The 14,271-nt window shown below is 45.3% G+C and overlaps 1 protein-coding gene across 4 annotated transcripts in view; it reads right to left on the reverse strand.

Moving 5' to 3' along the window:
* The window catches only part of THAP7 (THAP domain containing 7), a 162,742-nt gene that overhangs the window by 73,824 nt on the left and 74,647 nt on the right, over positions 1-14,271 (reverse strand). Inside the window, exon 1 of one of the 4 annotated variants that reach the window (XM_063943330.1) lies at positions 1,103-1,284. The exons of 1 other annotated variant lie outside the window; for it this stretch is intronic. Coding sequence is in view for 1 of the 3 variants with exons in the window: in XM_063943327.1 (XP_063799397.1) it covers positions 854-856 (3 nt within the window). In the remaining 2 variants the exon portion in view is untranslated. Of the gene's footprint in view, positions 1-853; positions 878-1,060; positions 1,285-14,271 lie in introns of those variants that run through there. 2 more of the 4 variants (XM_063943329.1, XM_063943327.1) reach the window with 2 other exon arrangements.

A 14,271-nucleotide genomic window follows, 5' to 3' on the forward strand; every position in this document is an offset into this window, starting at 1 on the left:
TTGGCGAGTTTGCTGCTAAATTTAAAGTGGCAATTAGATAAAAGGCAAAAAGCAGCCACATAACTGATCGCCGCCTTAAATTTAGCAGGAAACTTGTCAAAATCACGGCAGTTATGTAATCTTGGAATCTATCACATAACCCCCTTAGGGTCTTATTCAGAGTTGCTTGCGCGATTTAGGGCAATTACAGATGATACAGAGTTGTACAGATGTCAGTTGTATCTCCATTTGAGTGGATGTTACTGGGCGGAAATGGACGTTTGCATATAGGACAAGTGTGCTGTGATTAAGTTGACCCATCCTCTTTCAGACAGATATCTTGCTCTGAGGATAGGCCTGGTACAAATACGTGCTGCTGATAACCGCATGCAACTCTGAACACGGCAGAACCCTGCATTCATGTCCCAAAGCGTAACTGTGGACACTGTACGTGCACCTGTAAATCTGGCCCTTAATCTCCCAAGTACAAGATACAACCACCTAGGCTGAATTTGCTAACCCACATTAAAGAAATGTCTTCAGCACTAGTACTTTAGTTCAACCTGAGTTTACAGCAAATGGAAAATAAGAGGAAAAATCTTACACAGCTATCAACCAGTAAAAAAGGAATCATATCAGCATGTGTGCAAGTAAAAACACACATACAACTGCTTGAGAACAGAAAACTGCAACAATAACATCATTATATATATATATAGCCAAAAAACGTAAAGTAATAAACAGCACCCTGCACAATGGTTCAGTAATATAAGTAATGATAGGTGACAGTACTAGCGCCTAGTTAGGACAACCTAGTTTCATTCAAAGTTCATGTATAATTGCAGACTAAGCCAGCTGCTGTGAAACAGGCTACCATGCTGGGACTATTAGTTCCACCACAGCAGCCACATGCTGCCGATCCCTGTATGAGACCCCAATGCATACAGCAGTGAGTGCGGATGACTAGGGTTGTAGTCACATGACAGATGGACAGAGCTGGATATAGAACATGAGCAGCCTCCATGACACTGTCCCAGCTGTGCTCCAAGCTCCCCCCCCTCCCTTGGCTCTGCCCACACACCTGTGCCTGCCCGATGGGTGTAGGGAGAGGGGGTATACCGACCCACAAGAGTCCTCCAGGCTCATCTGTCTCCAGCAACCCTCATCCTTCTCCTCACTTCCCCTATCCTCCTGTTCTCCGTATGACACCCGCTCTGCTGCTGCGGCAGCACCGCCACCTGCCGGCCGGGAGGAGCTACCGCAAGCTGCAGTGTGTACAATTGCTGTTACTGCACAGAGCACACGTCACATACACACAGCACAGCCACCAACTGTCCCTACTTTCCAGTATATCTTAATTGATAGCTACAGGTGTCATAACAGTTAGTGCTACTGACCGTTCTTACATTACACTGCATATCGGCGACGGCGTGCTATCTTACAAATAGCAGCGCCGATAATGCACCCCTGTCACCTTGCATGTACAACCGCTACAATACATGGGGGAGAAGCGCTGATACTACTTTTCCCCCATAACGGAGGATCATACATCGGAGTCTTGTATGTCCGTCCACTTAATCTCTCTCCAAGGGACATATTCGTCATGTTAATTATCGGGGGACAGGCAGTCCCCGAAAATTAACATTCTGACTCGCAGGTAGCACTGGAGCAATTCATCATTGCTCTGGCGCAGTGAAAATCAGCTGTCTCCACAAATTTATTTCACAGCTGTTTTCGTAGCAGTTAAAAGATTCAGCAGTTCTAGTACTAGTGCACCTGTGTAGGGTTCACACAGCCGCACAAAGCCCCCTAAGCAGTGTCGGACTGAGGCATGAAGGGCCCACCCGGGAAATGCAGTGTTAGGGGCCCATGTTTAGGGGTGTGGCCAATTTCCAGAGGGGGTGTGGTCAGTTGCCACAGAGGCTTGGCTAACCATTGTAGAGTGCATGGACAGGGCCCCTTGATAAATATATATATAGCAAATACATACATGATTATGTACCAGATTAATAACAGCAAAGCACTGTAGAAAATACACCATAGTCCTGTGCAGTATAAGGTAACATATATGAGTAATTTAAGTACACAGTTTGGAACCTGATCCCTAGAGGAAGTGGTGGGGCCCACTGGTGGTTTCCCCTGTTTCCCTGTGGAGCAGTACAACACTGCCCCCAAGAAGCTAGACAGCGGCGGAGGGATATAGAAGAATCCCTGTTCGCAAGCTGGGATTGCTTCCCATCAGAGCCGGCCATAGGCATAGGCAAATTAGGCAATTGCCTAGGGCATTTGATATGCCTAGGGGCACCAGCAGCTTCTGCTGATTAAAATGATATGCAGCATGCCTATATTCTGTGTGTAGCATTTCATATGCAGATACAGCCACAGTCTCACACAGTATATAGGCATGCTGCATATAATTTTGATCAGCAGAAGCTGCTTGTGCATCCTAGCCACATAGGGGTGGTGGTGCTGGGAAAGAGGTGAAAGGTCAGAGGCGGAACCAGCGGTGGTGCTAGGGGGCACCAGCCAAAATCTTGCCTAGGGCATCACATTGGTTAGGGCCGGCTCTGCTTCCCATCAGGGACGTGCGGTGAGCTAAAAGGCTAAGGAAGCACTAGCTAGAACCAGAGCCGGATTTACACACAAAATATGAGCCAAAGGGTATATCTGGGCATTATACACAGGTGCAGCAGTATAAACTCCTGAGAATTTGCTGAGTTTTAATCAGAGATGCGCGGAAAAGATAGGTGAGGCACTGCCTCACCTGCCATAGACTTTTTACTCCAGAGTTTTGGCTATAAAAATGATTAGAATAATGCAAAGAATATATTTCAAACATATTCTTTGTATTTTTCATGTACTTTATACAATCAAAACTCTGGTACAAACGTAAGTATGACAGGAAAGGCTCTGCCTCACCTTCCTCACCCCACCGCACGTCACTGCTTCCCATAGGTAAGCAGCAGGAGGTGAGGGAGCATTCGCCATCTGCAGATGGCGCAGTCAAGCTCCAAGAATATTGTATTTTCAGAGCTTGATGAATGATGCCCCCATACTAGGGGTAACTTTACTAAGATGGGAGTTTATTTTAAGACGGGATGTTGACCATAGCAACCAATCAGATTCTGGTTCTCATTTATCTAGCACCTTCTAGAACATAATACCCGGAATCTGATTGGTTGCTATGGGCAACATCCCATCTTAAATGGAACTCCCATCTTAGTAAATTTACCCCCTAGTGTATGGGGATGCCGGGCCAGATCGGCAGGGAACGGTAAGCAGGAGATATCTGTGATACTCCTGCGTTACCTTTATAATGAAGGCCCCAAAACTTAATTTTTACAAAAGTAGGTGAAATGAAAATGTAAATTTTCACCTATGTTTGTAGACATTAAGGGGTCTATTTACTAAGCCTTGGATGGAGATAAAGTGGACAGAGGTAAAGCACCAGCCAATCAGCTCCTAACTGTCATTTTTCAAACCTAGCCTGAGACATGACAGTTAGGAGCTTATTGGCTGGTACGTTATCTCCATCCACTTATCTCTATCCAAGGCTTAGTAAATAAACCCCTTAGTAATTATGAAAAGACCCCAAGGCTTAGTACGTAGGGGGTAATTCAGAGTTGATCGCAGCAGCAAATTTGTTAGCAGTTGGGCAAAACCAACTGCAATTTAGATTTCAACTTGAACACACCCCACCCAAATCTAACTATCTCTGCACATGTTATATCTGCCCCCCCTGCAGTGCACATAGGGCCAGTGGCGAAACTACCGCCAGTGCAAGCGGTGCGTTGCACTGGGTCCTCCTACTGTCAAGGGACCCAAAGCCAGAGCGGCATGTAATGAGTCAAACTGACTCATTACATGCCGCTGTGTGCTGCAGGCCACCGTCGCCTGCCGAAGAGAGGAGCAGCAGGGACGCAGCGGCCACGGGGGAAGGAGGAGGAGGGAAGTGGACGAGGGAGCCACAGCAGCGCACTGTAATTGGTGGAGGCACTGCTGCAGCTGTCCCTCTCCTTCCACATAGGCTGTCCTCTGCTGCTGTGAATGATGGGATGCGCTTCCCTCATCACAGCGGTGGCGGGCAGCCTATGTGAAAGGAGAGGGACATCTGCAGCAGCGCCTCCACCAATTACATTGCACTGCTGCGGCTCCCCCCCCCCTCCCTCCTCCTTCTTCTGCCCTGCCCGGGATCATCATCTGCAAGAAGCTGCTGCACCGAGGAGCCTGACTACCAGCGGAGACAGTAAGTATGATCTATTCTTTCTTTCTGTCTATCTGTCTATCTATCTATTCTGTCTGCCTTGATGAGTAAAAAGGAGACGCTGTCTGCCGTAATGTGTAAAAAAGGGGACGCTGTCTGCCGTAATGTGTAAAAAGGGGACGCTGTCTGTCTTAATGTGCAAAAAGGGGGACTGTCTGCCTTAATGTGTAAAAAGGGGGACTGTCTGCTGTAATGTGTAAAAAAGGGACGCTATCTGCCATAATGTGTAAAGAGGGGGACTGTCTGCTGTAATGTGTAAAAAAAAGGGACGCTGTCTGCCGTAATGTGTAAAAACATGACGCTGTCAGCAGGAATGTGTAAAAAGGGGGTGCTGTCTGCCGTAATGTGTAAAAGGCGGAGACAGTAAGTATAATCTATTCTTTCTTTCTGTCTGTCAGCGGTGGCGGGCAGCCTATGTGAAAGGAGAGGGACATCTGCAGCAGCGCCTCCACCAATTACATTGCACTGCTGCGGCTCCCCCCCCCCCTCCCTCCTCCTTCTTCTGCCCTGCCCGGGATCATCATCTGCAAGAAGCTGCTGCACCGAGGAGCCTGACTACCAGCGGAGACAGTAAGTATGATCTATTCTTTCTTTCTGTCTATCTATCTATCTATCTATCTATCTATCTATCTATTCTGTCTGCCTTAATGAGTAAAAAGGGGACGCTGTCTGCCGTAATGTGTAAAAAGGGGACGCTGTCTGCCGTAATGTGTAAAAAAGGGGATGCTGTCTGCCGTAATGTGTAAAAAGGGGACGCTGTCTGCCTTAATGTGTGAAAAGGGGGACTGTCTGCTGTAATGTGTAAAAAAAGGGATGCTATCTGCCGTAATGTGTAAAGAGGGGGACTGTCTGCTGTAATGTGTAAAAAAAGGGACGCTGTCTGCCGTAATGTGTAAAAACATGACGCTGTCAGCAGGAATGGGTAAAAAGGGGATGCTGTCTGCCGTAATGTGTAAAAGGCGGAGACAGTAAGTATAATCTATTCTTTCTTTCTGTCTGTCTATCTATTGTCGAAAATATTTCAGTACACACATCACGTACAAACTACACACAGTTGGCCCCCGTCCGCGTACTTGTTCTGCCGTGCATGCACATATTCGCAAGTTGCGTATGACCGCTCCCGCGGTCCTGCGTATTAGCGTATTAGCGCGTGGTATGGGTAATTACGGTAGTATTTGTGATCGCATGGAAAAGCCATAAAAACACATTACATAGTTAATACACATAGTGCACGATTTACACATAGTCAGCATGCACCACACCAGCGAGTTACACTTGCTTAAAGGGTATAATAACAAAGGGATTCACCTTTACAGGATATGAGGGGACAGAATTAGGTTAGGAGGTGGTGTTTGGTATCCAGCTGTAGGGTATTTTAAGAGCAATATTCCGGTGTTAGTTTGCAGAAGATCGCACACTCCTGCGAATAGTTATGCGCAGGAGCAGAATATTAATATCAACTGTATTTACTGTACTCCTGATATGCGGCGGGAACCCAGTGGAGACCAACTGCAAGTGCACCTGGACCAGACATCGCCCACCTATTCAAACCGACCTATGACCTCTCCTGTACTGTACATAACCATCCCAGTGACCAATAGACAAAGAGATTACAGTTTCCATTGTGTTAGGTTTTGGACAAATGTATAAAAAGCCAGCTGCAGGCCCGGTCACACACAATCTCTGAAGGTCATCTACCTTGATGACTAAGGACCGGACCGGGAAGCGCAGGCGAACAAACTTATGTACCATTGACTGTAGCCTTTTTCTCTTATTGTATTGTATTATTCTTGTAAAATAACCGTTGGTGGGTTGGACCCCAACATAGTTTTTGAAATACAATTGGTGTCGTGTCCCATTTCCTGCTAAATGTTTAAGGCGTATTTCTATCACACGTGTAGCTGCATTGTGTTCTCAGAGTGTCCGTGTGTATGTGTATGCACTGTGTGTACTTTGTACGTCCATTGCGGCGAGAGTATGCAGAGTGCGTACAGGGTACGGGCCTTTATACGAAAACTGTGTAAAAAGTACGTAGGGAAAGGATTACGTACAGCGGCCACAGCGGCTCGACTTTAAGTGTATTAAGCTATTGCTTTTTGTCCTGTAACATAATCAGCATTCACAATTGGGGGCTCGATCTGGTTTTTCACACACTCAAGGGCTAGCAGATCATAGCAGACTTTAATCTATCAGCAAAGGGTGAAAATACATCTTTACGTTAAACCTTTTTCTGGTTGCTTGGATGTTTTAAAACCCTATTTGTGTGCTGTTAGATTGCGTCTGCTCTGTCTGGTCTGCAGAGGTGCTGAAAGAACCTGGAGAGATAAAGGAAAAAAAGCTGTTTATTGTCTCAGTGTAATTTTTTTTGGCGCCAAAAGCGTACACAAAGGGTACCGATACTTTGCATACCCTCTCACATATTGTTGCCACAAGGTATAGATTTTTAAATCAGTTTAGATCTGTGTGAAATCGGATACATTTGGTTGCTATATAGATACATTTTAATTAGTGTGTTAGGGGAGTAATTATAAAAACACAAAACGCAGTTCTGGCCTGGTTGTAAAGGGTTACACAGAACAAGTGTGGGCTGTGTTAAGTGAGCGATTATAGTTTGTATTGCTCACATTTATAGAAATTGTGTGATTTGTTTTATTGTGGATGCACGTTTTGTACACGTGGCCAGGACAAAGTACAGTACCGTGCACGCGGCGTAAAAGGCATGCAGGGTCGCGTGTTTACGCAAAGTTGTGTAAGAGTGCGGACGCTAAGTACAAATCACACTATGTTTTGTTCAATTAAAAGGTGGGATAGTATACCTTAAATACAATAGCACATAACTATCCGATTTCAAAAGCAGATTAGTGTAAGACTTTTGTCTAAACTGTACTGCCTCTGGGGTAAAGCTGCCGATCATAAAGAGTGGAAATTTTCTGTACAGAAAAACACTGTGTATTTGTGTGAACTGAAAGTAAGAGTGAGTGTATCGAACCCCGTGAATTCGGGATCCCGTCGTTGGTACACCAAGTAAGTGGAGGCTTGGCTGCGTGAGGCGGCTGAATCATGTTAATACAGTTAGTAAAATATGCAAATCGTGAGGAGATTTGCAGAGGCACGTAATAGGGAATTGTGCATTGTGTAGTATTAAAGTAAAGGTTTTTTGTTACGCGCCGGCTGAGGATCGCAGCTTGTGAATTCGACTCCAGTGGTCATAGAGCGGATAGGTAACAAGTACCTATACGCTGTGCGATTGGACCGCGCGTTTGTGGGTGCGATACGTGACGCAACTTGATACCCTTGTGCAAACTTTCTGCACAAAACTGCAGTATCATTAGCACCGTGTAGAGCATACGCAAGCGTGATTTGTATATAAGTGCATAGAGAGTTTTTGCTGGTCTCTCTCAGGAAAATCTCCAACGGTAGATATTCACTGGAAAAGGTAAGTCACTCCTAAAACTTCCAGTGAATAGAAGCCAGTTAGGGCACCTCACTGGGTACGCGGTGGTCACTATTGGAGTGAGTCGTGGTACATCAGCGGAGAAGGAGTGGGTGAAAGCGCTCTGAGAACTTTCACCGTCTATTCGTGTCGTGCATTGGGGATTGTGTAAAAGGAAAAAGTCTGCGATGGGATCCAATTGCACAAGCGGTGGGCGTATGGTAGCCAGGGTTCAGGCTGAAGAGCCGCGGCCCAAGGGGTCAGTGAGGTTTATTATGTGTGGGAAATATGGTCCACATGCAGAGACTTTTTGTTCTGAATGGGTACGTATGACTGCGGAAGATAGGGCATCATTCCCTAGGATGGGCAGCTTTGAGCCAGAGGTATTACAGCACATAAGGATTATGATATGTCTGATAAAATCCAGAAAACAAAGGATTAGACATACAGATTGTTTAAACTTGTGGCAGCAAGAGGGGGATGTGCAGAGGGAATTGGCTCACACAGCAGCTTCCAAACCTAGCGGGAAAGCAATGGCGACCACACCACCACCACCACCACCATATGTTGATGGGGAGAAATTGGCTACAAGCAATGGTGCATTGGTACAGGATAGGAAAGTAAATGATCAATGTGCTAACCCTAACCCTTGCCAGCTGTATCCCGTTTTCAATTTTCCCCAGGACTGTGAGCAGGAAGATGAGCCCAGCATGATATCGGCACTCTCTCTAGCAGCCACCATACAGAATACTGAGGTGGGCACGGCCCAACCACCAAGGATTGTAGCGATGCCCCCTAGCGGAGGGGTAAGTGAGGTTGTGTCCACAGGTAAGTACGGCACCATACACTATGCAGAGACAATAACTCCCCACATTATAGAGTCAAGCCAAAATGGTGTAGTTGAATTAAATCCTGTCAGGGTGATTGCAGTTCCCAACGGGAGAACTGACAATCAGGGAGTAACTCCCATCAGGAACATTGCCATGCATTGTCCTTGGTCCCGAGCAGAGTTAAGGTCAATTATGTCAGAATTCCCTGATCCCAGAAAAGATCAAGTCGGATGCCAGAAATTCGTTAGAGAGTTAGGTAACGCCCATGAACCCACAAACAAAGATTGGCGAACAGTGCTATGGGTGTGTCTACCCTCAAATATTGACATCACGAAATTCAGAACGGATTGTAAGTTAGATGCAGAAGTACCTCTCACTTATGAGTACAATCAGGAGAGTGTACGACAAATCAACCTGCAATTAGGAGTGTATTTCCCTACTGTTGTTAAATGGAATAAAATCTTCTCCATAAAACAAAAGGAAGGTGAAATGGCATCTGAATATTTCCATCGAGCACTGCAGGAAATAGCTAGATACACTGAGATCGAGGATATTAAGGATAATGCACACCACAGGGAGGTAGCTGTTTCTGTGTTAATGGACGGTTTAAAGGAAACACTGAGGACTAGGGTGCAAACCTCTCTACCTAACTGGAGAGGTATCTCGGTGGCTGCGTTGAGAGAGTCTGCTATCAAGCACGTTTGGAATATCAGTAAACACAGGGAGTCGCAAGGGGATAGACTGATGACGGTAAGTATACAGGCTCTTACAGCAAAACCACATCAGCCAAGACCCCAGACTCCTGATGGTAAGTCACGGATAATAGTATGTTACAATTGCCGGAAGGAAGGACATTACTCAAGGGAATGTAGGAATAAAGGGACATATAATGTATACAGGCCCCCTAGACCAGGATACGAACCACGCTATAACACACATAGTTGGGAACAGGGACCACATAGAGGGGAAACACGGAGGTACCCACCTAGGAGGGACTGGCAGACCTCCGAAAACTCTCAGTTATCCCCCTCACATATCGTGGCTGCCAAAGCGCTGCGGGAAGGTCCCACTACACAATAGAGGTCAGGCCATACCTGTAGTCTACAGCCAGTGAAGTTGATTGCTAGCCTTGGAAAGGAACCTGAGGTCATGGTTGATGTAGCTGGTGTACCATTACCTTTTCTTGTAGATACAGGGGCGGCCAGGTCAGTGTTGAATTCCACATCAGGTGTAAAAACCACGGGAAAAACGATTTCGTCAATGGGAGTAACAGGAACGGTGCAACAATACCCTTTGAGTAGACCTGCAGAGATTTCGATAGGGCCCTTCCAAACCAAACATTCTTTCCTGTTGGCAGCATCGGCTCTAACTAATCTACTTGGCAGAGACTTATTGTGTAAAATGAGGTGTGTCATATATTGTACTCCTGAGGGTGTCTTCTTGGACATACCTGAGAACCATGCTCAAGAAGTGCAAGATATACTAGACACCCCTCAAAGGCTAATGTCGCATTCTACTGTTATAGACACGTGTCCATCAAAGGTAGAGGAAATGATCTCACAAATACCGGGTTCCCTTTGGACCAAAGATGGACAGGACACTGGATTGATGGTGAATGTAGCTCCAGTAGCAGTACAAGTAAAAGATGGCAGGATAGCTCAAAAAAATCCCTCAATATCCTCTGAAGCCAGAGGTAGAGTTAGGAGTGTACCCTGTTATAGAGCGGCTGCTACAGCAGGGCATTCTAGTCAGGACGTCCAGCACCGCCAATAGCCCCATGTTCCCTGTGAAAAAGAGTGGGAGGAGGGGTTACAGGTTAGTGCAGGATTTAAGGGGGATAAACAAAATAGTTGAGAGCCAATTCCCCGTAGTGCCCAATCCAGCGGTCATCCTTATGCAAATTCCCCCTACTGCAAAATTCTTCATGGTCATTGATCTCTGCTCCGCTTTCTTTTCTGTCCCTCTTCACCCTGACAGCCAATATCTTTTTGCTTTTACGTACAGGGGAGTACAGTACACCTGGACTCATCTTCCCCAAGGTTTCATTGACAGCCCAAGTATTTTCTCCCAGGCCTTACATGACTGTTTGCAATCTTTTCAACCTAAGAGTGGATCAGTGCTAATACAGTATGTTGATGACTTGTTGTTGTATTCTGACTCACTCGAGTCGTCCTTGAAGGATACTAAACAGCTTCTGTTTCATGTTTCCCAGACAGGACACAAGGTTTCAAAAGATAAGTTGCAGTTGTGCCAGATGGTTAAATACTTGGGACACTGCTTGACACAAGGACTTAGACACCTCACCGCTGATAGAATACAGGCGATTCGCGACATGACTCTGCCACAAACTTAGCAACAGATCCGCACTTTTCTCGGAATGTGTGGGTACTGTCGTAACTGGATTCCAGGGTTCTCCATACTGGCTTTACCTTTGCAAGAAATGGTCTCTTCGAACAAACCGGAATGGATCTCTCACACAGATGAGTCCGAACTGGCGTTTGAGAGACTCAAACAGTGTTTATCACAAGCACCTGCATTAAGTATGCCAGATTATGAGAAGCCCTTTGAATTGTACGGTACTGAAAGTGCTGGGTGCACGGCAGGAGTCTTAACACAGAGACATGGTGATGCCAGCAGACCAGAAGCTTACTACAGTGCACAGTTGGACACTGTAGCACGATCTCTCCCCACTTGCTTGCGAAGTGTTGCAGCGATAGCTTTGCTGGTAAGTAAAAGTGAGGACGTAGTGTTAGGACATGACTTGACCATTTATACACCTCATGCAGTATCAGCCTTACTAAATTCCACCCAAACTAGACATATCTCATCTGCTCGGTTTACAAAGTGGGAATTATCACTGATGGCCCCTGTAAACATCACCATTAAGAGATGCAGCTCACTAAATCCTGCAACTTACTTGCCAAGTGTGCCTGGTCATGCACAAAGGGTGGAGGATGAGAACAATGGTGAAGGAGGATTTAGTGCAGATACTGATACTCATGATTGTATGGAGTACCTGAACCAAACCTTCACTGCGAGACCTGAAATCAGTGACAACCCACTGGAAGGAGTAGATTTTACCTTCTACACTGACGGTAGTTGCCACAGATAGACGGAATCAGGAGACCTGTGCACCGGATATGCAATTGTAGATGATGAAGGTATCATAGAAGCTGAACCCCTTGGCCCACCACACTCAGCGCAAGTCGCTGAGCTGGTCGCCCTAACCAGAGCATGTGAATTGGCCAAAGGTAAGTCAGCTAATATAGGTTGAGTATCCCATATCCAAATATTCCAAAATACGGAATATTCCGAAATACGGAATTTTTTAAGTGAGACTGAGATAGTGAAACCTTTGTTTTCTGATGGATCAATGTACACAAACTTTGTTTAATACACAAAGTTATTAAAAATATTGTATTAAATTACCTTCAGGCTGTATGTATAAGGTGTATATGAAAAACAAATGAATTGTGTGAATGTACACACACTTTGTTTAATGCACAAAGTTATTAAAAATATTGGCTAAAATGACCTTCAGGCTGTGTGTATAAGGTGTATATGAAACATAAATGCATTCTGTGCTTAGACTTGGGCCCCATCGCCATGATATCTCATTATTGTATGCAATTATTCCAAAATACGGAAAAATCCGATATCCAAAATACTTCTGGTCCCAAGCATTTTGGATAAGGGATACTCAACCTGTATATACACGGGCTCTAAGTACGCCTTTGGAGTGGTGCATGATTTTGGGGCCCTGTGGCACCTCAGAAATTTCATGATGGCAGCTGGCACACCTGTAGCGCATGCGTCCCACATCAAAAGGCTCCTGACAGCAATACAGGAACTAGACAGAGTGGCTGTTATCAAGTGTAAAGCACACACTTACAACCAAGACCCAATATCACTTGGTAACAGCCGAGCAGACAAAGCTGCTAAATCAGCAGCAAGCACCACCATACAAACGAACATCACACCACTGATGACATTTAACATGGTCAACACAAGGCAGCTAATTGAAATGCAAAATTTGTGTTCCCTACAGGAAAAGGCGGTCTGGAAGGTGAAGGGTTATGGTCAGGAGTCCTCAGGACTTTGGACAGATGGACACGGTAAGCCAGTGGCCCGTAAAGCATATCTTCCAAGTCTAGCTGAGGCGGCACATGGTCTGACTCATCTGGGCAAAGAGGGTATGTGCAAGCTGGTAAGAGCCTACTGGAGTGCGCCAGGATTCTCTTCTCATGCAGTTAAGAGAGCAATGACATGTCTTACTTGCTTGAGGAAGAATATTGGTAAGACAATACCAACTGAGCCATCCCATATCCCTCCTACAAACGGACCTTTTCAGGTAATACAAATCGACTTCATACAGTTACCACCCTGTAGGAATTTAAAATATGTGTTAGTATGTACTGATGTGTTTTCCAACTGGGTAGAAGCATTCCCTGCTGCCACAAATACTGCCACGTTCACTGCAAAGAAAATTGTGCAGGAATTTGTGGCAGACATGGTATCCCTAGAATGATTGAAAGTGATAGGGGTACCCATTTTACAGGTGAAGTCTTTCGGGTCGTGTGCAAACTGATGGGAATTAATAGCAAGCTACATACTCCGTACCGGCCACAGGCGAGTGCAAAGGTGGAGAGAATGAATAGCACTATTAAAGCAAGCTGAGCAAAGTGATGGCTGAAACTGGATTGTTGCGGCCAGAAGCTTTGCCACTAGTGTTGTACAGCATCAGAACCACTCCCAGGTCACCGCTTAATTTATCACCCTTTGAAATTCTTTTTGGTGGACAACTGCATGTAATGATAGACCCCCAGGATGATCTGAAATGCAATAATGAAATAACTGTGAAATATTTGGTTAGGATGAGCCAGCAGCTGAGAAATCAACAAAGAAATCTAAAGCTGGTGATTCCTGATCTACTGAACAGTAATTGTCATGACATTGAGCCTGGGGATTATGTGATGATTCGAAATTTCTTACGCTCAGGTAGCCTCATAGACAGGTGGGAAGGACCGTACCAAGTCTTGTTAACCAGCACAACAGCATTAAAGGTTTCAGAAAGAGAGACTTGGGTCCACTCCTCCCACTGCAAGAAGGTCGCTGACCCGGAGAAAACTCGTGACAAAGAGCAAGGTGAAGAGAACCTCATATCACTAGAGAGTCTATTCCGGGAAAGCTGAGAGGCAGGACTGTGGGGCTGGTCTCTTCCAAGTGCTGCTGGGATTTCTAAGTGTGAGTTGTAAACAGCAAAAAGGTGAACTCTGATTAATCTCTGTCTATCCATATAGGGATAGTAATTTTGTGAGAGAAAGTAATCTGATTCTGATTGTTTGTATCTATACTGTTTCTTTTTGTTTTAATATATCTGTACTGGTTTTTTTTTATTTTGGAGGGGAAAAAAATAAAAAAACAAATAAAGTGTGAGGTGAAAAGCCAGAGGGGTTAACTCAGGTGTGAGTAATCAGGAGTAATCAGGAGGGGGAGGGGCTGATTGAAGCAGCTGGCTGAGCCTATATAAGCAGTGACTAAACTCTTGGAGCCTGCTCTGTGGGGCTGGTCTCTTCCAAGTGCTGCTGGGATTTCTAAGTGTGAGTTGTAAACAGCAAAAAGGTGAACTCTGATTAATCTCTGTCTATCCATATAGGGATAGTAATTTTGTGAGAGAAAGTAATCTGATTCTGATTGTTTGTATCTATACTGTTTCTTTTTGTTTTAATATATCTGTACTGGGTTTTTTTTTTTTGGAGGGAATA

This window comes from Pseudophryne corroboree, chromosome 10, assembly GCF_028390025.1.
Source record: "Pseudophryne corroboree isolate aPseCor3 chromosome 10, aPseCor3.hap2, whole genome shotgun sequence".
Classification (NCBI taxonomy): Eukaryota; Metazoa; Chordata; class Amphibia; order Anura; family Myobatrachidae; genus Pseudophryne; species Pseudophryne corroboree.